We start from the raw sequence: 22,162 nt of genomic DNA, 5'->3' as shown, positions 1-22,162 counted from the left end.
CATTGTGATCTGGGAGACCAGGCTTAGCAGCTGCTGCTCCCCCAGTGGGGGTTCTGTGCTGGGAAGTGACCTTAATTAAAGCTTCTTCTCTGCCTGGCCCAGGGGATGACTTTCTCCAGCTGGTACTAGCCCCATAGGGAAGCCCTGAGCCCTGTTAATACTAAATTCTGAGCCAGAGTCTCCAGGTACCTCAGGGAAAGTTCTGGGGACTGGCAAGAAAGTGACTCTGCACAAACAGCCCCCCCCCATTTCTCCTCCCATTAGCAATTGCCAGGAGAAAATCCAGCCCCGGAAGAGCACAGTACCCAGGAATGGGATTTTCCCAGCCAGAGGGGCAGGGAGAGAGGACGGGGAAGGAGAGACTGAAAGGGGCAGTGGTAGAAATGAGTGGGGAGAGAGATTTCCTGCTCTCTAGTCCATCGAGACACATGTATTGCCGCATCCCTGGGCAGAATCACTTTCCAGTGAACAAAAAAAAGGATCAGACAAAGGAAACTCCAGTTCCTGACTCCATGTTCCAGCTGCTCGGGTGTGGCTGCCGTGGGGTCGATGTCCGAGGGAATCCCCCATAGTCACTCCTTTGGTTCTGCTCTTTTCTAGCATTGTGTTCAGAGACTTTGTTATGGGATGAGGGGAGGGAGAAGGGACGTTAAAAATCTCTGTGGGCTTAGTAGGGGCCAGGTCTATACTGTAATAAAGAGATCAAGCATTTTCCCAGAATGGCAGAATCTAGGATGTCTCTCTGCAGGGAAAGGGCCTGGGGGAATTCTGCTGTGAAATTAACTAAAACCTGTTCTGAAACCCCCACAACTGCCCTTCTCATCCAGATAGTCTGCAGAATGACCTCCATGTTCCGCTCCAGCTCATCCCATCCTCCCATCGAACAGGGGAGAGAAATGGCTGCAAATGAGACAGCTCAGGTAGAGATTATTGGGGAGTTTTTGGTGGGTTCCTGCTGGAGGAGAGGGACAGCAAATACATCGGAGATGGGAAGGTTTGCACAGTCTGGTTTGGAGGTTGGAGCAGGGCAGGAAATTCACAGGGTGGAGAAAGGGAGGAGCACAGGGGTGTGCTAAACCTGCTGGCAGTTATTTAATAAGTGGCCTAGATTCTAGGAACAGATCCATGAGGTTCGGCGGTGGAAATGCTCTAGTTTGTGGAGCAGAAAATAACCCAGCTACATGGGGCTTGGAAAACTGACCATACTCATAGTGCTGGAGCCTGACCTGACTAACAGTGGCTGCTGTGAGATATGAAGGGGGCACCCACGAGTCAGGCTTAAGGGAGATTCCCCTCCCTTCATATCCAGCTCTTCACAATGAGGAGGGTGTTGGGCTTCCTACCAGGGAGCTCTCTCTGGACCCTACTAGGGGCTCCATCTCCATCAGTCAGTGTCTAGTAGGTGTGTGATGGATCTGCTGGGAGAGACAAAGGACTCTCTCTTCATCCCCTCTCCCTGGTGTTTCCTGGATACCCTGAAAGGGGTGAGGGTGCGACTCTGTTGAGTGGGATCCACCTAGAGCTTCCATTTGATTGGCTCCTCTCCCCACGAATAGTGGGGCTGTGAGTGGGGAAACAGGTACCGAATGTTGGACTCTTCCTCTTTCAGGGGCTGGTGACCTTCGAGGAGGTGGCTGTGTATTTCACCAGGGAAGAGTGGGCTCTGCTGGACCCCACTCAGAGAGCCCTCTACAGGGAAGTCATGCAGGAGAACTATGAGAATGTGACCTCGCTGGGTAAGGATTCCTGTCCCCTCGGTTCTTGGAAGGGGAAATGAAGAGATAAGGTTCATGCCAGCCCCACAATGCCACCTCTACTCTGTCCTGTTTCAGCATTACCCCAATATGCCAGTGACACACACACACTACCGGAGACCCTCCCCTGCTGCAGAACACTGTGGGGAACAGAGCAGAGGAGCCGTATCGCACAGTGTCAAATATTTCCTGTTTCCTCAAGTGAAACTGGGAGTTAAATCTGGCACAAAGTAACAGAGGGTCCTGTGGCACCTTTGAGACTAACAGAAGTATTGGGAGCATAAGCTTTCGTGGGTAAGAACCTCACTTCTTCAGATGCAAGTAATGGAAATTTCCAGAGGCAGGTATAAATCAATATGGAGATAATGAGGTTAGTTCAATCACGGAGGGTGAGGTGCTCTGCTAGCAGTTGAGGTGTGAACACCAAGGGAGGAGAAACTGCTTCTGTAGTTGGATAGCCATTCACAGTCTTTGCTTAATCCTGATCTGATGGTGTCAAATTTGCAAATGAACTGGAGCTCAGCAGTTTCTCTTTGGAGTCTGGTCCTGAAGTTTTTTTGCTGTAAGATGGCTACCTTTACATCTGCTATTGTGCGGCCAGGGAGGTTGAAGTGTTCTCCTACAGGTTTTTGTATATTGCCATTCCTGATATCTGACTTGTGTCTATTTCTCCTCTTGCGTAGTGACTGTCCAGTTTGGCCAATGTACATAGCAGAGGGGCATTGCTGGCATATGATGGCATATATAACATTGGTGGACGTGCAGGTGAATGAGCAGGTGATGTTGTAGCTGATCTGGTTAGGTCCTGTGATGGTGTTGCTGGTGTAGATATGTAGATGCAGAGTTGGCATCAAGGTTTGTGGCATGGGTTGGTTCCTGAGTTAGAGTTGTTATGGTGCGGTGCGTGGTTGCTGGTGAGAATATGCTTAAGGTTGGCGGGTTGTCTGTGGATGAGGACTGGCCTGCCTCCCAAGGTCTGTGAAAGTGAGGGATCATTGTCCAGGATGGGTTGTAGATCACTGATGATGCGTTGGAGAGGTTTAAGCTGAGGACTGTAGGGGTATGTCTACACTACGGGATTAATCCGAATTTATATAATTCGAATTTGGAAAACAGGTTGTATAAATTCGATTGTATGCAACCACACTAAGCACATTAATTCGGCGGTGTGCGTCTATGTACCAGGGCTAGTGTCGATTTCCGGAGCGTTGCACTGTGGGTAGCTTTCCCATAGCTATCCCATAGTTCCTGCAGTCTCCTCCGCCCATTGGAATTCTGGGTTGAGATCGCAATGCCTGATGGGGCTAAAAACATTGTTGCGGGTGGTTCTGGGTATATCCTCCCCCCTCTCCAGGAAGCAACGGCAAACAACGGCGTTTCGCGCCTTTTTCCTGGGTGAACAGTGCAGACGCCATACCATGGCAATCATGTAGCCCGCTCAGCTCAAGACAGCAGTCATGAACATTGTAAATACCTCGCGCCTTATCGTGCAGTTTATGCTGAACAAGAACCTGGAAAATCAGGCGGCGAGGAGCAGGCTACGGCAGCGCGGCGAGGACAGTGATGAGGATATGGACATGGAATTCGATCGAACTGCGGTACCCGGTGCTTTGGAGATCATGCTGTTAATGGGGCAGGTTATAGCCGTGGAACGCCGATTCTGGGCCCGGGAAACAAGCACAGACTGGTGGGACCGCATAGTGTTGCAGGTGTGGGACGATTCCCAGTGGCTGCGAACCTTTCGAATGCGTAAGGGCACTTTCTTGGAACTTTGTGACTTGCTTTCCCCTGCCCTGAAGCACCAGAATATGAAGATGAGAGCAGCCCTCACAGTTGAGAAGCGAGTGGCGATAGCCCTGTGGAAGCTTGCAACACCAGACAGCTACCGGTCAGTCGGGAATCAATTTGGAGTGGGCAAATCTACTGTGGGGGCTGCAGTCATGCAAGTAGCCAAAGCAATCACTGAGGTGCTGCTACGAAAGCTAGTGACTCTGGGAGATGTGCAGGTCATAGTGGATGGCTTTGCTGCAATGGGATTCCCTAACTGTGGTGGGGCGATAGATGGAACCCACATCCCTATCTTGGCACCGGAGCACCAGGGTAGCCAGTACATAAACCGCAAGGGGTACTTTTCAATGGTGCTGCAAGCACTTGTGGATCACAAGGGACGTTTCACCAACATCAACGCGGGCTGGCCGGGAAGGGTTCATGATGCTCGCGTCTTCAGGAACACTACTCTGTTTAAAGGGCTGCAGCAAGGGACTTACTTCCCGGACCAGAAAATAACCGTTGGGGATGTTGAAATGCCAATAGTTATTCTTGGGGACCCAGCCTACCCCTTAATGCCATGGCTCATGAAGCCATACACAGGCAGCCTGGACAGGAGTCAGGAGCTGTTTAACTACAGGCTGAGCAAGTGCAGAATGGTTGTAGAATGTGCATTTGGCCGTTTAAAAGGTCGCTGGAGATCGCTATTGACTCGCTCTGACCTCAGCCAAAGAAATCTCCCCATTGTTATTTCTGCTTGCTGTGTGCTCCACAATCTATGTGAAAGTAAGGGGGAGACCTTTATGTCGGGGTGGGAGGCTGAGGCAAATTGCCTGGCTGCTGAGTACGCACAGCCAGACACCAGGGCGATTAGAAGAGCACACCAGGAAGCGCTGTGCATCAGAGAGGCTTTGAAAACCAGTTTCATGACTAGCCAGGCTACAGTGTGAAATTTCTTTTTGTTTCTCCTTCATGAAAACCCGCCCCCTTTATTGACTCATTCATTCTCTGTAAGGAACCCACCCTTCCCATTCCCCCAGCTTTCTTTCAAAGGAAATAAAGTCAATATCATTTAAAAATCATGTATTCTTTATTAACTGGTAATAAACATAGGGAGAGAACCAACAAGGTAATCTGGGTGAGGTTTGGGAGGAGGATAGGAGGTAAGTAAAAGGCCACTGAAAAAATTCAATGTAATGACAGCCTTTTGGTTGGGCTGTCCACTGGGGTGGAGTGGGAAGGTGCACGTAGCCTACCCCCCTGCGTTCTTACATGTCTGGGTGAGGAGGATATGAAACATGGTGAGGGGGGAGGGAGGTTATACAGGGGCTGTAGCGGCACTCTGTCATCCTGCTGCCGTTCCTGAAGCTCCACCAGACGCCGGAGCATGTCCGTTTGCTCACGCAGCAGCCCCAGCGTTGCAGCCTGCCACCTCTCATCTCGAGCGTCCCTCAGGACCTCGCGTTCACTGGCATCTTTCCTAAATTTAGTTACAGTGTCCTTCCACTCATTCAAATGAGCTCTTTGATTTCGGGTGCATTCCATTATTTCAGTGAACATGTTGTCTCTTGTCCTCTTTCTACGCCGCCTTATCTGAGATAGCCTTCGTGACGGAGGAGGGAGGCTTGATAAATTTGCAGCTGCTGGAGGGAGGGTTGAGAAAAAGGAGAGAAGTTCTTAAAATGATACATTTTACAGAACAATGCTTATACTCTTTCTTGGTGAAAAACACTATTCACAGTACATAGCATATGTGATTTCAGTACAAGGTTGCAATTTCCATCTTAATATTGAGTGCCTGTGGCTTTGGTGTTAGAGATCACAGACGCAGGTCCGGGCAATAGAATTCAGCTTGCATGCAGCCATGGTAAGCCATTGTCTTTCGGCTTCTGCGCCCTCCTTTCCCACATACCAAGCAAAGCCCGTTGACTGCTGCGGTTTTCCTGTTACCTTCAGCAGCAGAAAACAAACTAACCCCCCCGCATCCAATTTTCTGGGATGATCGCTTTATCCCTCCCCCCACCGCGTGGCAGGTATCAGGGAAGATCCCTGCTAGCCAAACGCGAAAAGCTCAGGGCCAATTACCGCTTCCCCCCCGCCCCCCCGCGCGCTTGGCTAACTGCAGGGAAGGATTTCTTTTCAGCCACAGGCAAACAGCCCAGTAGGAACGGCCACCTCTGTCCCCTTAATTAAGTTGCCATATTTCAACCAGGTTACCATGAGCGATATCACTCTCCTGAGGATCACACAGCAAGATAAAGAACGGATGTTGCTTGAATGCCAGCAAACACCGGGACCATACGCTGCCAGGCTTTGTCAGGCAATGATACCAGATTACTTGCTGCAGGCATGGCGTGGTCAAGTGTCCTACCATGGAGGACGGAATAAGGCTGCACTGCCCAGAAACCTTGTGGCAAGGCTTTTGGAGTACCTCCAGGAGAGCTTCATGGAGATGTCCCTGGAGGATTTCCGCTCCATCCCCAGACACATTAACAGACTTTTCCAGTGGCTGTACTGGCCGCGAATGCCAGTCCTCAGGGCAAAGTAATCAATAAATATGCTTTCTTTTAAAACAAGTTTTATATTTTAAAAGGTAAACTCACCTGAGGTCCCTTCCATGGGGTCATGGTCTTGGATACTGGCTTGGGAGGGTTGAGAGTGTACTTCAATCAGGCTGAGAAAAAGATCCTGGCTGTTGGGGAGAACGGAGTGCTGGGTGCTCTCTGCAAGCTTGTCCTCCTCCTCTTCCCCATCCGCAGAATACTCAGGTGTAGCTGATGAGACTATCCCCGACCCGGAATCCACGGTCACAGGTGGGGTAGTGGTGGCAGCCCCCCCTAGAATTGCATGCAGCTCGGCGTAGAAGCGGCATGTCCGCGGCTCTGACCCGGAGCGACCGTTTGCCTCCTTTGTTTTTTGATAGGCTTGTCTGAGCTCCTTGACTTTCACGCGGCACTGATCTGAGTCCCTATTGTGGCCTCTCTCCATCATGCCCTTGGAGATTTTTTTAAAAAGTTTTGGCATTTCGTCTTTTAGAACGAAGTTCAGCTAGCACTGAATCCTCTCCCCATATAGCGATCAGATCCAGTACCTCCTGTACGCTCCATGCTGGTGCTCTTTTTCCATTCTCGGACTGCATGGTTACCTGTGCTGATGAGCTCTGCGTGGTCACCTGTGCTCTCCATGCTCGGCAAACAGGAAATGAAATTCAAAAGTTCACGGGACTTTTCCTGTCTACCTGGCCAGTGCATCAGAGTTCAGATTGCTGTCCAGAGCGGTCACAATGGTGCACTGTGGGATAGCTCCCGGAGGCGAATAGCATCAAATAGTGGCCACATTAACCCTAATTCAAAAGTCGATTTTGGCGCTACTCCCCTCGTCGGGGAGGAGTACAGAAATCGATTTTAAGAGCCCTTTATGTCAAAGTAACTGGCTTCATTGTGCGGATGGGTGCAGGGTTAATTCGATTTAACGCTGCTAAATTCGACCTAAACTCATAGTGTAGACCAGGCCTAACAGGTAATGATCAAGTCTCCTGCCATCCATCTCCACCCTCTATCAAACAGAGGCTAGGGACACCATTCCTTACCCATCCTGGCTAATAGCCATTTATGGACTTAACCTCCATGAATTTATCAATTTCTCTTTTAAACCCTGTTATAGTCCTAGCCTTCACAACCTCTTCAAGCAGGGAGATCCACAGGTTGACTGTGCACTGTGTGAAAAAGAACTTCCCTTTATTTGTTTTAAATCTGCTGCCCATTATTTTCATTTGGTGGCCCCTAGTTCTTATATTATGGGAACCAGTAAATAACTTTTCCTTATTCACTTTCTCTACACCACTCATGATTTTATATAGCTCTATCACAAGGGTCGGCAACGTTTGGCACGTGGCTCGCCAGGGTAAGCACCCTAGCAGGCCTGACCAGTTTATTTACCTGCTGACGTGGCAGGTTCGGCCGATTGTGACCCCCACTCGCCGCGGTTTGCTGTCCCGGGCCAATGGGGACATTGAGAAGCGGTGCGGGCGAGGGATGTGCTGGCCGCGGCTTCCCAACACCCCCATTGGCCCGGGACGGCGAACCGTGGCCAGTGGGGACCGCGATCGGCCGAACCTGCCACGTCAGTAAGTAAATAAACTGGCCCGGCCCGCTAGGGTGCTTACCCCGGCGAGCCACGTGCCAAACATTGCTGACCCCTGCTCTATCATATCCCCCCTTAGTCTCCTCTTTCCCAAGCTGAAAAGTCCTAGCCTCTTTAATCTCTCCTCATATGGAACCCATTCCAAACCCCTAATCATTTTAGTTGCCCTTCTCTGAATCTTTTCTAATGCCAGTATATCTTTTCTGAGATGAGGAGACCACATCTATATACGGTATTCAAGATGTGGGTGTACCATGGATTTATATAAGGGCAATAAGATATTCTCTGACTTATTCTCCATCCCTTTTTTAATGATTCCTACCATCCTTTTTGCTTTTTTGACTTCCGCTGCGCACTCCATGGACGTCTTCAGAGATGACTCCAAGATCTCTTTCCTGATTAGTTCTAGCTTAATTAGCCCCCATCATATTGTATGTGTAGTTTGGGTTATTATTTCCAATGTGCATTACTTTACATTTATCCACATTAAATTTCATTTGCCATTTTGTTGCCCAATCATTTAGTTTTGTGAGATCTTTTTGACGTGCCTCACAGTCTGCTTTGGTCTTAACTATCTTGAGTAGTTTAGTATTGTTTGCAAACTTTGCCACCTCACTGTTTACCCCTTTCTCCAGATTATTTATGAATAAGTTGAATAGGATTGGTCCTAGGACTGACCCTTGGGGAACACAACTAGTTACCCCTCTCCATTCTGAAAATTTACCATTTATTCCTATCCTTTGGTCCCTGTCTTTTAACCAGTTCTCAATCCATGAAAGGATCTTCCCTCTTATCGCATTACAACTTAATTTACATAAGAGCCTTTGGTGAGGGACCTTGTCAAAGACTTTCTGGAAATCTAAATACACTATGTCCATTGGATCCCCCTTGTCCACATGTTTGTTGACACCTTCAAAGAACTCTTATAGACAAGTAAGGCATGATTTCCATTTACAGAAACCATGTTGACTTTTGCCCAACCATTTATGTTCTTCTATGTGTCTGACAATTTTATTCTTTACTATTGTTTTAACTAATTTGCCCCATACTGACATTAGACTTACCGGTCTGTAATTGCTGGGAGCACGTATAGAGCCCTTTTTAAATATTTACGTTATATTAGCTATCTTCCAGTTATTTGTTACAGAAGCTGATTTCAAGGGCAGGTTACAAACCATAGTTAATAGTTCCCCAATTTCACATTTGAGTTATTTCAGAACATTTGGGTGAATGCCATCTGGTCCCGGTGACTATTACTGTTAAGTTTATCAATTAATTCCAAAACCTCCTCTAATGACACTTCAATCTGTGACAATTCCTCAGATTTGTCACCTACACAGAATGGCTCAGGTTTGGGAATCTCCCTAACATCCTCAGCCATGAAGACTGAAGCAAAGAATTAATTTAGTGTCTCCGCAATGACTTTATCGTCTTTAAGGGCTCCTTTTTTTATCTCGATCGTCCAGGAGCCCCACTGATGTATTTAACAAAACATTTTGTTATTACCTTTTGAGTTTTTGGTTAGTTGTTTTTCAAACTTCTTTTTGGCTTTTCTTATTACATTTTTACACTTTATTTGGCAGTGTTTATGCTCCTTTCTACTTCACTAGTATTTGACTTCCACTTTTTAAAAGATGCCTTTTTATCTCTCACTGCTTCTTTTACATGGCTGTCAAGTCACAGTGGCTCTTTTTTATTCCTTTTAGTGTGTTTTTTAATTTGGGGTATAGGTTTAAGTTGGGCCTCTATTATGGGGTCTTTGAAAAGTGTCCATGCAGCTTGCAGAGATTTCACTCTAGTCACTGTACTTTTTAATTTCTGTTTAACTTACCTCCTCATTTTTGCATAGTTCCCCTTTCTGAAATTAAATGCCACAGTGTTGGGCTGCTGAGGTGTTCTTCCCACCACAGGAATGTTAAATGTTACTATATTATGGTCACTATTTCCAAGTGGTCCTGTTATAGTTACCTCTTGGACCGGATCCTGCGCTCCACTCAGGACTAAACAGAGAATTGCCTCTCCCCTTGTGGGTTACTGTACCAGCTGCTCCAAGAGAGGGATTTTTAATTGGTTCTAAAAGAAATTACGTCACCCATCTTGTTTCTCCAAGAGATCTCAAAGTGGCAGGAGACATAAACAGGAAGACAGGGCTCAGGACTCTAAACCAACCATTTTGAAGCCGCTAGAAGAAACTACATTTCCCATCTGCCCATGGGTGTGTTTGTGTCCTATATGAGGGACCATCCCATTCCTCTCACAGTAGCAAGGGGAGACTGCAGCCAGCCCCAGATGGTCCTTTCCCAGCCTGGGATATGTGTTGTGAGGAAATTTGTGTGGGGTGAGTGCACAGGCTAGATCCATCTTCAGACTGGAAAGCCCAGGCAACTCCAGCACAGCATGGGGGCTGTGGGCAGGGGTAGCAGTTCTGGAGCTGGGCCTCTGCCCCCTATAGGTCCATTGGCAGATGGCTCTGGCAGCATCAAGTGGGTCCATCACTGCAGGGGAAGGTTGGGGTAGTGTCTGAGGTTGGGGTGAGGATTGTGTGTGTGGGGTCGATGCCCAAGAATGCGGGATGGAATTCACCTCCCCACCCCTCTGCAGAGCCCAGCAACTAGGGATTTATCCAGTGAAGTGAATTTCACTCTGGGTGACTTTGAGCCAGCCATGGAAAGATCCTTGTGCCTTCGGTTCCACACTGGCCAAAGGAGTTTACTAGTACTCCCTCCCGAGACTCCCAGGGGCAGCCAGGGATAATTAGTGGGTTATGGGAATTAGAAAATGAAAATTCATTAAGAACGATGATATTTGTGTGTTTATTATTAAATCCCCAGACACCCACCAATCCCCGTCCTTCTTCTGATGAGCTATAAATATCGAAGGGACTCAGCTACTGATCCTGCAGTGAGTTCCTGCCCCTCCCGCCTCTCTCTAGCAGCACTTTTAAGAACAGGCCAGGGAAACATGGAAATACTTTGAACCAAATTCCAGAAGCTGCTGAGCATGCACAAGTTAAAATGAAACCAAGGTTCCATCTCTTCAAGGACCTGGCCCCTAGTGCAAAATTATAGACAGATTCCCAGAAATCTGAAACGGCCACTACATAACTGACAGAATCTTATTTATCTATTGACTTCTGGGAATTACCAATAAAAGAAACAACCCAGTGAAGGCGATTCCCTGACAGAAAGATCTCATGTGTCTTAACAAATTGGTATAATCTAATCTAGAACTTTATACACTAAAATGCCTTATTCGTAGCCCCGTGGTGATTGGCTGGTGTCACTACAGGGCAGAATTAAGGTTGGGTGCCTTAGCTGTGAACTTCCATCTCCTAGCATGCTGTGATTGCTGTTAAGTGGGTTTGGCAAAATTCATTTTGTCTATTTCTTTTTTTATTTCAATAGATATCAATATTTATTTTAAGCTCTTTTTTCAATGTTTACAATTTCAATGTTCAGAGCTGTGGGAAGTTATGGGGGTTGTCAGACAACAATTATTCAATTACAGTAAATGTTGAGATTCCCAAAGCCAAATTTTTTTAACTGTTCAAACAGAAATTGTCAATGTCACACACAAAATAAACAGTGTAAATATCCTTAAATCAAACTCGGCTTTCTCCAGAAACATTTCCGTATATTACCTATATAAATATTTTTTCATCTGTGTGTGTGTGTACAGTGAAATCAACATTACAGCAATTTATTAAAAACAATCCAATCCTTGAAAGCTGGAGTAATAGAAATGGGATGAAAATTAATAGTCCAAAATTATGCACTCAGGGACTAATGACAAGAATTTTTGCAATAACCTGGGTACTTATCAGTTGGAAGTGACAGAGGAGGAAAAGGACCTAGGTGTATTGATTGATCACGGGATAATTATGAGCTGCCAATGTGATGCGGCCATGAAATAGGTTAATGCAGTCTTAGAATGCATGAGGCGAGGTATTTCCAGTAGACACAGGGAAGGGTTAGTACTGTAATACAAAGCACTGATGAGACCTCATCTGAAATACTGTGGGCCATTCTGGTCTCCCATGTTTAAGAAGGATGAATTCAAACTGGAACAGGAGCAGAGAAGGGCTACTAGGATGATCCGAGGTATGGAAAATCTGCCATATTAGAGGAGACTCAAAGAGCTTGGCTTGTTTAGCCTAACCAAAAGAAGGCTGAGGGGAGATATGATCGCTCTCTATAAATACATCAGAAGGGTAAATACCAGGGAAGGAGAGGAGTTATTTAGGTTAAGCACCAATCTTGGCACTAGAACAAATGGATATTGGCCATCAACAAGTTCTGGATTGACGTTAGGCGAAGGTTTCTAACTATCAGAGTGAAGTTTTGGAACAGCCTCCCAAGGGAAGCAGTTGGGACAAAAAAACTAATTGGCTTCAAGACTGAGCTTGATACCTTCATGGAGGAGATGGTATAATGGGACTGCCTACAGTGGCATGTAGCCCATCTGCAACTGCTAGCAGCAAATATCTCCAAAGGCTGGTGATGGGACACTAGATGGGGAGGGCTCTGAGTTACTACAGAGAATTCTTTCCCAGGTGTCTGGCTGTTGGGTCTTGCCCACGTGCTCAGGGTCTAATTGATTGCCATATTTGGAGATAACCAGGTTAGTTCAATCAGGGAGGGTGAGATGCTCTGCTAGCAGTTAAGGTGTGAACACCAAAGGAGGAGAAACTGCTTCTGTAGTTGGATAGCCATTCACAGTGTTTGTTTAATCCTGATCTGATGGTATCAAATTTGCAAATGAATGGAGCTCAGCAGCTTCTCTTTGGAGTATGGTCCTGAAGTTTTTTTGCTGTAAGATGGCTACCTTTACATCTGCTATTGTGTGGCCAGGGAGGTTGAAGTGTTCTCCTACAGGTTTTTCCAGGTCAGCCATAAAAATGTTGGCATATTGTGGGGCCATGCGGGTGTCCATGGCGGTGCCACTGGTCTGTAGGTATATATTGTCACCAAATTTGAAATAATTGTGCGTGAGGATAAAGTCACAGAGCTCAGCAACAAGCTGTGCTGTGTCATCATCAGGGATACTGTTCCTGACAGCTTGTATTCCATCTGTGTGTGGGATGTTTGTGTAGAGAGCCTCCAACATTTTTATGGCAGTTCAAATCAACAGAGCCAGACGTGTACCCAGAAGCCTCCTGCTACAAGACAGGCCCAAAAAAGAAATCAACAGAACTCCCCTGGTCATCACCTAGACCTGGTCTACACTACGACTTTAAATCGGATTTAGCAGCGTTAATTCGAATTAACCCTTCACCCGTCCACACAACGACGCAATTTAATTCGAAATAAAGGGCTCATTAAATCGATTTCTGTACTCCACCCCAACGAGTGGAATAGCGCCAAAATCGATTTTAGTATTTCGAATTAGGGTTAGTGTGGCCGCAATGCGATGGTATTGGCCTCCGGGAGCTATCCCACAGTGCACCATTCTGACCGCTCTGGACAGCAATCTGAACTCGGATGCACTGGCCAGGTAGGCAGGAAAAGCCCCGGGAACATTTGAATTTCATTTCCTGTTTGCCCAGTGTGGAGAGCACAGGTGACCACAGATTGCTCATCAGCACAGGTAACCATGCAGTCCGAGAATCAAAAAAGAGCACCAGCATGAACTATACGGGAGGTACTGGATCTGATCGCTATATGGGGAGAGGATTCTGTGCTAAAGACGAAATGCCAAAACATTTGAAAAAATCTGCAAGGGCATGATGGAGAGAGGCCACAATAGGGACTCATATCAGTGCCGTGTGAAAGTCAAGGAGCTCAGACAAGCCTACCAGAAAACCAAAGAAGCAAATGGAAGGTCGGGGGCAGAGCCGCAGACATGCCGCTTCTACACTGAGCTGCATGTAATTCTAGGGGGGCCCGCCACCACTACACCACTTCTGACTGTGGATTCCGAGGAGGGGGTAATCTCAGCCATGGATCTTTCTCTCAACCTGACTGAAGTACCCTCCCAACCCTCCCAAGGCGTTATCCCAGACAATGAGGCCATAGAAGGGACCTCTGGTGAGTGTACCTTTGTAAATATAAAACATGGTTTAAATGCAAGCATGTTTTAATGATTAATTTGCCCTGAGGACTTGGGATGCATTCGCGGCCAGTACAGCTACTGGAAAAGTCTGTTAACGTGTCTGGGCATGGCCGGAAATCCTCCAGGGACATCTCCATGAAGCTCTCCTGGAAGTACTCCAAAAACCTTTGCAGAAGGTTTCTGGGCAGTGCAGCCTTATTCCGGTCCTCCATGGTAGGACAGTTGACCACGCCATGCTAGTAGCAAGTAATCTGGTATCGTTGCATGACAAAGCCTGGCAGCATATGGTCCCGGTGTTTGCTGGCATTCCAGCAACATCCGTTCTTTAAATCGCTGTGTTATCCTCAGGAGAGTGATATCATTCATGGTAACCTAGTAGAAATATGGGAATTTAATTAAGGGGACAGAGGTGGCCATTCCTACTGGGCTGTTTGCCTGTGGCTGAAAAGAAATCCTTCCCTGTAGTTAGCCAAGTTGGCGGGGGAGGGTGGATCATTGGCGCTGAGCTTTTTGCATTTGGCTAGCAGGATCTTCCCTGTTACCAGCCACTCGGTGGGGGGAGGGGTAAAGCGATCATCCCAGAGAATTGGATGCGGGGGTTTAGTTTGGTTTCTAATGCTGCACGTTAACAGGAAAACCGCAGCACTCTTTTAGGAAGGCTGCAGAAGCCAAAAGACAATGGCTTACCATGGCCGCATGCAAGCCGAATTCTGTTGCCTGGACCTGCGTCTGTGATCTCTAACATCAAAGCCGCAGACACTCAATATTAAGATGGAAAATGCGACCTTGTACTGAAATTACATGTGCTATGTAATGTGAATAGTGTTGTTCACCGTGAAAGAGTATAAGCACTGTTCTATAAAATGCTTTTTAAATACTTCTCTCCCTTTTTTCCCTCCCTCCCACAGCTGCAAATTTTTCAAGCCTCCCTCCTCTGTCCCGAAGGCTATCTCAGATAAGGCGGCGAAAAAAAAGGACGCAAGATGAAATGTTCTCTGAAATCATGGAATCGACCCGCAATGAAAGAGCTCATCTGAATGAGTGGAAGGACATGATATCAAAGTACAGGAAAGATGCCAGTGACCGTGAGGCCATGAGGGACGCTCGAGATGAGAGGTGGCAGGCTGCAATGCTTGGGCTGCTGCGTGATCAAACGGACATGCTCCAGCGTCTGGTGGAGCTTCATCAACGGCAGCAGGATCACAGACTGCCGCTGCAGCCGCTGTATAACCTCCCTCCCCCCTCACATGTTCCATAGCCTACTCACCCAGACGTGTAAGAACACGGGGAAGGAGGCTCCATGCAGCTGCCCACTCCACCCCAGTGGACAGCCCAAGCAAAAGCTGTCATTATTTTGAACTTTTTTAATGGCCTTTTCTTTCCCTCCTATCCTCCTCCCAGACCCCACCCGGGCTATCTTGTCAGTTCTCTTCCTATGTTTATAAACAATTAATAAAGCATACACGATTTTCAAATGATAGTGACTTTATTTCCTTTGAAAGCAAGCTATGATCGAAGGGGGGAGGGTGATTTGCTTACAGGGAATGAGTCAATCAAGGGGGTGGGTTTTCATCAAGGAGAAACAAACAGAACTTTCACACCATAGCCTGGCCAGTCATGAAACTGGTTTTCAAAGCTTCTCTGATGTGCAGCACTTCCTGGTGTGCTCTTCTAATCACCCTGGTGTCTGGCTGCATGTAATCAGTGGCTAGGCGATTTGCCTCAGCCTCCCACCCCGCCATAAAGATCTCCACCTTACTCTCACAGAGATTGTGGAGCACACAGCAAGCAGCAATAACAATGGGAATATTGTTTTGGCTGAGGTCTGAGAGAGTCAGTAACGTGCGCCAGCGACCCTTTAAACATCCAAATGCATTCTACCACCATTCTGCACTTGCTCAGCCTATAGTTGAACAGGTCCTGACTACTGTCCAGGTTGCCTGTGTATGGCTTCCTGAGCCATGGCATTAAGGGGTAGGCTGGTTCCCAAGGATAACTATTGGCATTTCAACATCCCCAACGGTTATTTTCTGGTCCGGGAAGAAAGTCCCTTCCTCCAGCTTTTGAAACAGACCTAAGTTCCTGAAGACGCGAGCATCATGTACCTTTCCTGGCCATCCCACATTGATGTTAGTGAAACATCCCTTGTGATCCACCAGGGCTTGCAGCAGCATCGAGAAGTACCCTTTTCAGTTTATGTACTCGGTGGCTTGGTGCGCCGGTGCCAAGGTAGGGATATGGGTTCCGTCTATCGCCCCACCACAGTTAGGGAATCCCATTGCACCAAAGCCATCCACTGTGACCTGCACATTTCCTAGAGTCACTACCCTTGATATCAGCAGGTCTTTGATTGTGTTGGCTACTTGGATCACAGCAGCCCCCACAGTAGATTTGCCCACTCCAAATTGATTCCCGACTGACCGATAGCTGTCTGGCGTTGCAAGCTTCCACAGGGCTATCGCCACTCGCTTCTCAACTGTGAGGGCTGCTCTCATCCTGGTATTCTGGTACTTCAGGGCAGGGGAAAGCAAGTCAGAAAGTTCCATGAAAGAGCCCTTACGCATGCGGAAGTTTCACAGCCATTGGGAATCGTCCCACACCTGCAACACGATGCGGTCCCACCAGTCTGTGCTTGTTTCCCGGGCCCAGAATCGGCATTCCACGGCATGAACGTGCCCCAGTAACACCATGATTTGCACATTGCTGGGCCTGTACTTTGTGAGAGGTCTATGTCCATGTCAATTTCTTCATCACTCTCATCTCCGCTCTGCAATCGCCTATTCACCTGGTTTTGCTTTGGAATGTTCTGGCTCTGCATATACTCCAGGACAATGCGCGTGGTGTTCATAGTGCTCATAATTGCCGCGCTGATCTGAGCGGGCTCCATGATCCCAGTGCTATGGCGTCTGGGCTGAAAAAAGGAGCGAAACTGTTGTCTGACAGAGGGAGGGGGGGCGAGTGATGACATGGCTTACAGGGAATTAAAATCAACAAAGGTGGCTGTGCATCAGGGAGAAACACAAACAACTGTCACACAGAATGCCCCCCCAAAGATTGAACTCAAAACCCTGGGTTTAACAGGCCGTTGATTTCATGGAGGGAAGGGGACGCAAATGAATACAGAACAAATCTGGTCCATCTATCTTTTACATCTTAGGCTGGCATCAGACGGTGCAGCATGACTGATAGCCATCGGCATCTTCTGGGTGCTTAGCAGAAGATGCTGCATTACGATTGCTAGCCATCATTGTAAAGACGGTGCAATAGGACTGCCGGCAGGACTGAGTCTCCAGAAGACAAAACATGTCTGCCCAGCCGCCTCTAACCGAACTCACTGAGGAATACGACAATGATGGATACCAATCGTAATACACCATCTGCTGCCAAAAGGCAAGGAGCTGCTGCTGTATAGCAATGCAGTCCCACATCTGCTGGCACCCAGATGACATATGGTGATTGTGAGCTGAGCTGAGCTGGCTCCATGCTTGCCGTGGTATGTTGCCTTGCACAGGTAATCCAGGAAAAAAGGCACAAAATGATTGTCTGCCATTGCTCTCATGGGGGGGGGGGGAGGCCTGATGACATGTACCCAGAACCCCCTGCTACACTGTTTTTGCCTCATCAGGCATTGGGATCTCAACCCAGAATTCCAATGGGCGGCGGAGACTGCGGGAACTGTGGGATAGCTACCCACAGTGCAACGCTCCAGAAGTTGATGCTAGCCTTGGTACTGTGGACGTGGTCTGCGGACTTAATGCAGTTAGAGCATTTTATGTGGGGACGCACACAATTGACTATATAAAAATGATTTTTATAAAACCGGCTTCCATTAATTCAACCTAATTTCATAGTGTAGACATACCCTCAGTATTATCTAGACCATCCCTGACAGGTGTTTGTCCAGCCTGCTCTTAAAAATCCCCAATGATGGAGATTCCACAGTCTCCCGTAGGCAATTTATTCCTGTGCTTAAACACTCTGACAATTAGGATGTTTTTCCTAATGCTCAAGGGCAACCAAATGCCCTTGCTGCAATTTAAGCCCATTGCTTCTTGTCTTATCCCCAGAGGTTAAGAAGAACAAATTTTCTCCCTCCTCCTTGTAACAACCTTTTATGTATTTGAAATCTGTGATCATGTCTCATCTCAGTCTTCTCTTCTCCAGACTAAACAAACCCATTTTTTTTCAATCTTCCCTCATAGGTCATGTTTTCTAGACCTTTAATCATTTTTGTTGCTCTTCTCTGGACTTTGTCCAATTTGTCCGCATCTTTCCTGAAACGTGGCACCCAGAACTGGACACGGTACTCCAGTTCAGGCCTAACCAGCGAGGAGAAGAGCGGAAGAATTACTTCTTTTGTCTTGCTTACAATACTCCCCGTAATACATCCCAGAATGATATTTGCTTGTTTTTGCAACAGTGTTACACTGTTGACTTATATTTAGCTTGTGATCCACTATGACCCCCAGATCCTTTGCCGAAGTACTCCTTCCAGGCAGTCATTTCCCATTTTGTATGTCTGCAACTGATCGTTCCTTCTTAAGTGGAGTACTTCGCATTTGGTCCTTATTGAATTTCATCCTATTTACTTCAGACCATTTCTCTAGTTTGTCCAGATCATTTTGAATTTTAATCCTATCCTCCAAAGCACTTGCAACCCCTCCCAGCTTGGTATCATCCGTAAACTTGATAAGTGTAACAGAGAGACTGTTACTGGGAGAGTTTCACCATGTCTCAGAGGGTACACCTTGGTGGGAGGGAGCTAGGCCTGTACTGGAATACGGTCACTCTGTGCTTCACAGTGTAGCAGAACCTAGAATGTCCATTACCAGGGAAAAATCTTGGTGGTGGGGGGGAATCAGCTTGTGGAATGGACAAAAACCCCATCTGAATGCTCTCACATTGCCCTTCTCTCTCTGGCAGGCTACAGAGTAATGTCCACGTTTCTCTCCACATCATCCCATCCTCCCACGGGGAAGGAAATGGCTGCAATGGAGCTGGCTCAGGTAAGGGATTATCAGGGAGCTGGTGGTGGGTTGTGCTTGGATGGAGAGGAGCAATAAATGCAAAGGAGGGTGGGAGATGCTAGAGGTGGTGGGAGGCAGAAAATATCTAGGGTGGAGAAAGGGAGGGGACAGGATGTGACAAACCTGCTGAGATTTGTGTAATCTAGGGTGTGATGGGTTGTCACCCCTGAGGTGCATTGTGAGGGGCTTCTGGGAACTGCTGTGCCGTCTAAACATCAAGCTGGGCTGGCCCTTCTCACACTGCTTTGCTGGAGATTCAGCCAGCCTCTACAGGCCCTGTTATCACCCAAAACAACAGCAGGTGGCACCATACACCCAACTAAGCTACCTGAGTGCTTTACCTAAGCCACTCAAGGACAGAGAGAAGATGACAGCCAATTTCCCAGCTCCCCAACCTTGCACACCTGCTGTAGTATGAATCCAGAATTATACCATCTTATAGTGCACACTGATACGTATAATGTAAGCTCATTAATATAGTTCGCCTTCCCCTCAATATGGGAAAGATATCCATAACAAGCTTGTGCTAACCAAGCTGAGATTTTCCCCAGACACTTCACCCAAAATATACTGGTTAAAATAAAACATGAAACAAGTTTATTAACTACAGAAAGATAGATTTTAAGTGATTATAAGTGATAGCAAACAGATCAAAGCAGATTACTTAGCAAATAACTAAAATCTCAAACTAAGCCTTAAATACTAGCTGGATAGAATTTGAATTAAGCAATTTCTCACTGTGATTGATGATACAAGCAGTCCACCAAGTTTCCATACACAAGCCAGAAATCCCTTTACCCTGGGACCAGCATTTCCCCCAGTTTAGTCTTTGTTCCTCAGTTGTTTCCAGGAGTTCTCTTGTGTGGGGAATGAGGCCAAGAGATGATGTCACACCCCACCTTATGGAGCTTTTCCATATGGCAAGAACCCTTTGTTCCAAAGTCAGTTCCCAGTCCAGTTTGTGGGAAAATACAGGTACCAAAATGGAGTTCAGTGTCATGTGGTCTGGTCGCATGCCCTGCTGAGTCATAGTAGCCATGACTCACAGGCTGGCTGAAATATTTACAGAAAGGCTAAGCTCTTCCACGGTCCATTGTCTTTGTTGATGAGCCATCAGCACTGTCTGGCTTCTTCATTGTTGTACCTGAAAGGCTAGTTGTGGGTGTTACCCAGAGTAAGCACATTTGAAATGCAGATATATAGTCAATATCTATAACTTCAGATACAAACATGAAACATGCACACAGATACGATAATCATATTCAGCAAATCATAACTCTTCCAATGCCACCACACATGATGCATCTTGCACAAAATGCATCATAATTATGTCCTAATCATATTATAATCATACCACTATGCTGAATATGGGGTGTAGTGTCAGATAGGGCCTAATTTCAAGGCACAGGAGTTGGGAATGGAACTTCCCCTCTTTGTGGAACAGGAAATAAACCTCCAGCCAGGACTGGGAAATCTTCGCAGACTTCCAGTGCTGTAGCCTGAATCTACTGACACTTCATTAGTTATGATCACCCCCAATCTTTGTGGCAACTGCAAACTTTATCAGTGATGATTTTATATTCTCTTCTAGGTCCTTGATAAGAATGTTAAATAGCACAGGGCCAAGAACCAATCCTTGTGGGAACCGGCTAGAAATAAATCCACTCGACCATGGTTCCCTGTTTACAATCACCGTTTTTAATCTATTTAAAGTATGCAATGTTTATTTTGTATCATTCTAGCTTTCTAGTCAAAATATTGTTCTTAATCAAGTCATATGCCTTACGGAAGTCTAGGTATATTACATGAATACCAACCAAACTTTTGATCTCATCCAATAAGGATATCCAGTTAGTTTGATAGGATCTATTTTCTCTAAACCTTTGTTGGTGGGCACTAATTATATTAACATAAGAATGGCCATACTGGGTCACACCAAAGGTCCATCCAGCCCAGTATCCTGTCTGCCGACAGTGGCCAATGCCAGGTGCCCCAGAGGAAAGTGGCTGGTGAGTCTTGCCCAAATGCTCAGGGTTTAGCTGATCGCCATATTTGGGATTGGGAAGGAATTTTCCTCCAGGGCAGATTGGCAGAGGCCCTGTTTTTTTTTTGCTTTCCTCTGCAGCGTGAGACATGGGTCACTTGCTGGAGGATTCTCTGCACCTTGAAGTCTTTAAGACATGATTTGAGGACTTCAAGAGCTCAGACATAGGTTAGAGGTTTATTACAGAAGTGGGTGGGTGAGATTCTGTGGCCTGCGTTGTGCAGGAGGTCAGACTAGATGATCATAATGGTCCCTTCTGACCTTAAAGTCTATGAGAGGGATTGAACCTAACAGGTACTGAGCAAGTGATCTCTCTCCTGCCATCCATCTCCACCATCTGACAAACAGAGGCTAGAGTCACCATTCCTAACCCATCCTGGCTAATAGCCATTAATGGACTTACCCTCCATGAATTTATCTAGTTGTCTTTTAAACCCTTTTATAGTCTTAGCCTTCACAACCTCCTCAGGCAAGGAGTTCCACATGTTAACTGTGCACTGTGTGAAGAAGAAATTCCTTTTATTTGTTTTAAATCTGCTGCCCATTAATTTCATTTGGTGGCCCCTATTGTTATATTGTGGGAACAAGTAAATAACTTTTCCTTATTCACTTTCTCCACACTACTCATGATTTTAAATACCTCTATCATATCTAAATATCCCCCCTTAGTCTCTTTTCCAAGTTGAAAAATCCTAGTCTCTTTAATCTCTCCTCATATGGGACCTGTTCCAAACCCCTAATCATTTTAGTTGCCCTTCTCTGAACCTTTTCTAATGCCAGTATATGTTTTTTGAGATGAGGAGACCACATCTGTATGCAGTATGCAGTTATTACCCTCCATTAATTCTTTATTAATGAAATCCAGTATCGGCTGCTACGTTATCTTGTCCAGTATCGATGTCAGACTGACACTTTTGTAATTAGCTGGATCATCTCTTTTACACTTTTTAAATATTGGCACAGCATTAGCTTTATTCCAGTCTTCTGGAATTTCCCCAGTATTCCAAGTCCTAATTAAAATCAACATTAACAGTCCACCACACTCCACCAACAAGTCTTTTAAGGACATGTCTACACTATGAAATTAGGTTGATTTTTATAGAAGTCAATTTTTAGGAAGCGATTTTATACAGTCGATTGTGTGTGTCCCCACTAGCACATTAAGTCGGCGGAGTACATCCTCAATAGCCGTGGCTAGCATCGACTCGCAGAGCAGTGCACTGTGGGTAGCTATCCCACAGTTCCCACAGTTTCTGCTGCCCATTGGAATTCAGGGTTAAGCTCTCAATGCCTGATGGGGCAAAAACATTGTTGCGGGTTGTTTTGGGTACATGTCGTCAGTCTCCCCTCCCCCCCTTCCGTGAAAGCGGGCAATC

At 46.6% G+C, this 22,162-nt stretch overlaps 3 protein-coding genes across 5 annotated transcripts in view; 2 read left to right on the top strand and 1 right to left on the bottom strand.

Annotated features, from left to right (window-relative positions):
• LOC117869997 (zinc finger protein 883-like) overlaps positions 1-22,162 on the top strand; it is a 929,932-nt gene that overhangs the window by 315,260 nt on the left and 592,510 nt on the right. The window lies entirely within an intron of this gene.
• The window catches only part of LOC117870029 (zinc finger protein 501-like), a 561,112-nt gene that overhangs the window by 255,201 nt on the left and 283,749 nt on the right, over positions 1-22,162 (bottom strand). The gene's annotated exons all lie outside the window — the stretch shown is intronic.
• Positions 1-22,162, top strand: part of LOC117869922 (zinc finger protein 2-like) — a 50,292-nt gene that overhangs the window by 14,858 nt on the left and 13,272 nt on the right. The window contains 3 exon segments of the mRNA XM_034757021.1: positions 863-920; positions 1,706-1,736; positions 18,639-18,721. Coding sequence (XP_034612912.1) covers positions 863-920; positions 1,706-1,736; positions 18,639-18,721 — 172 coding nt within the window.

Source organism: Trachemys scripta, chromosome 25 (genome assembly GCF_013100865.1).
Source record: "Trachemys scripta elegans isolate TJP31775 chromosome 25, CAS_Tse_1.0, whole genome shotgun sequence".
Classification (NCBI taxonomy): Eukaryota; Metazoa; Chordata; order Testudines; family Emydidae; genus Trachemys; species Trachemys scripta.
The sequence above is the reverse complement of the archived record's forward strand: the minus strand, read 5'-3'. Positions and strand labels throughout refer to the sequence as shown.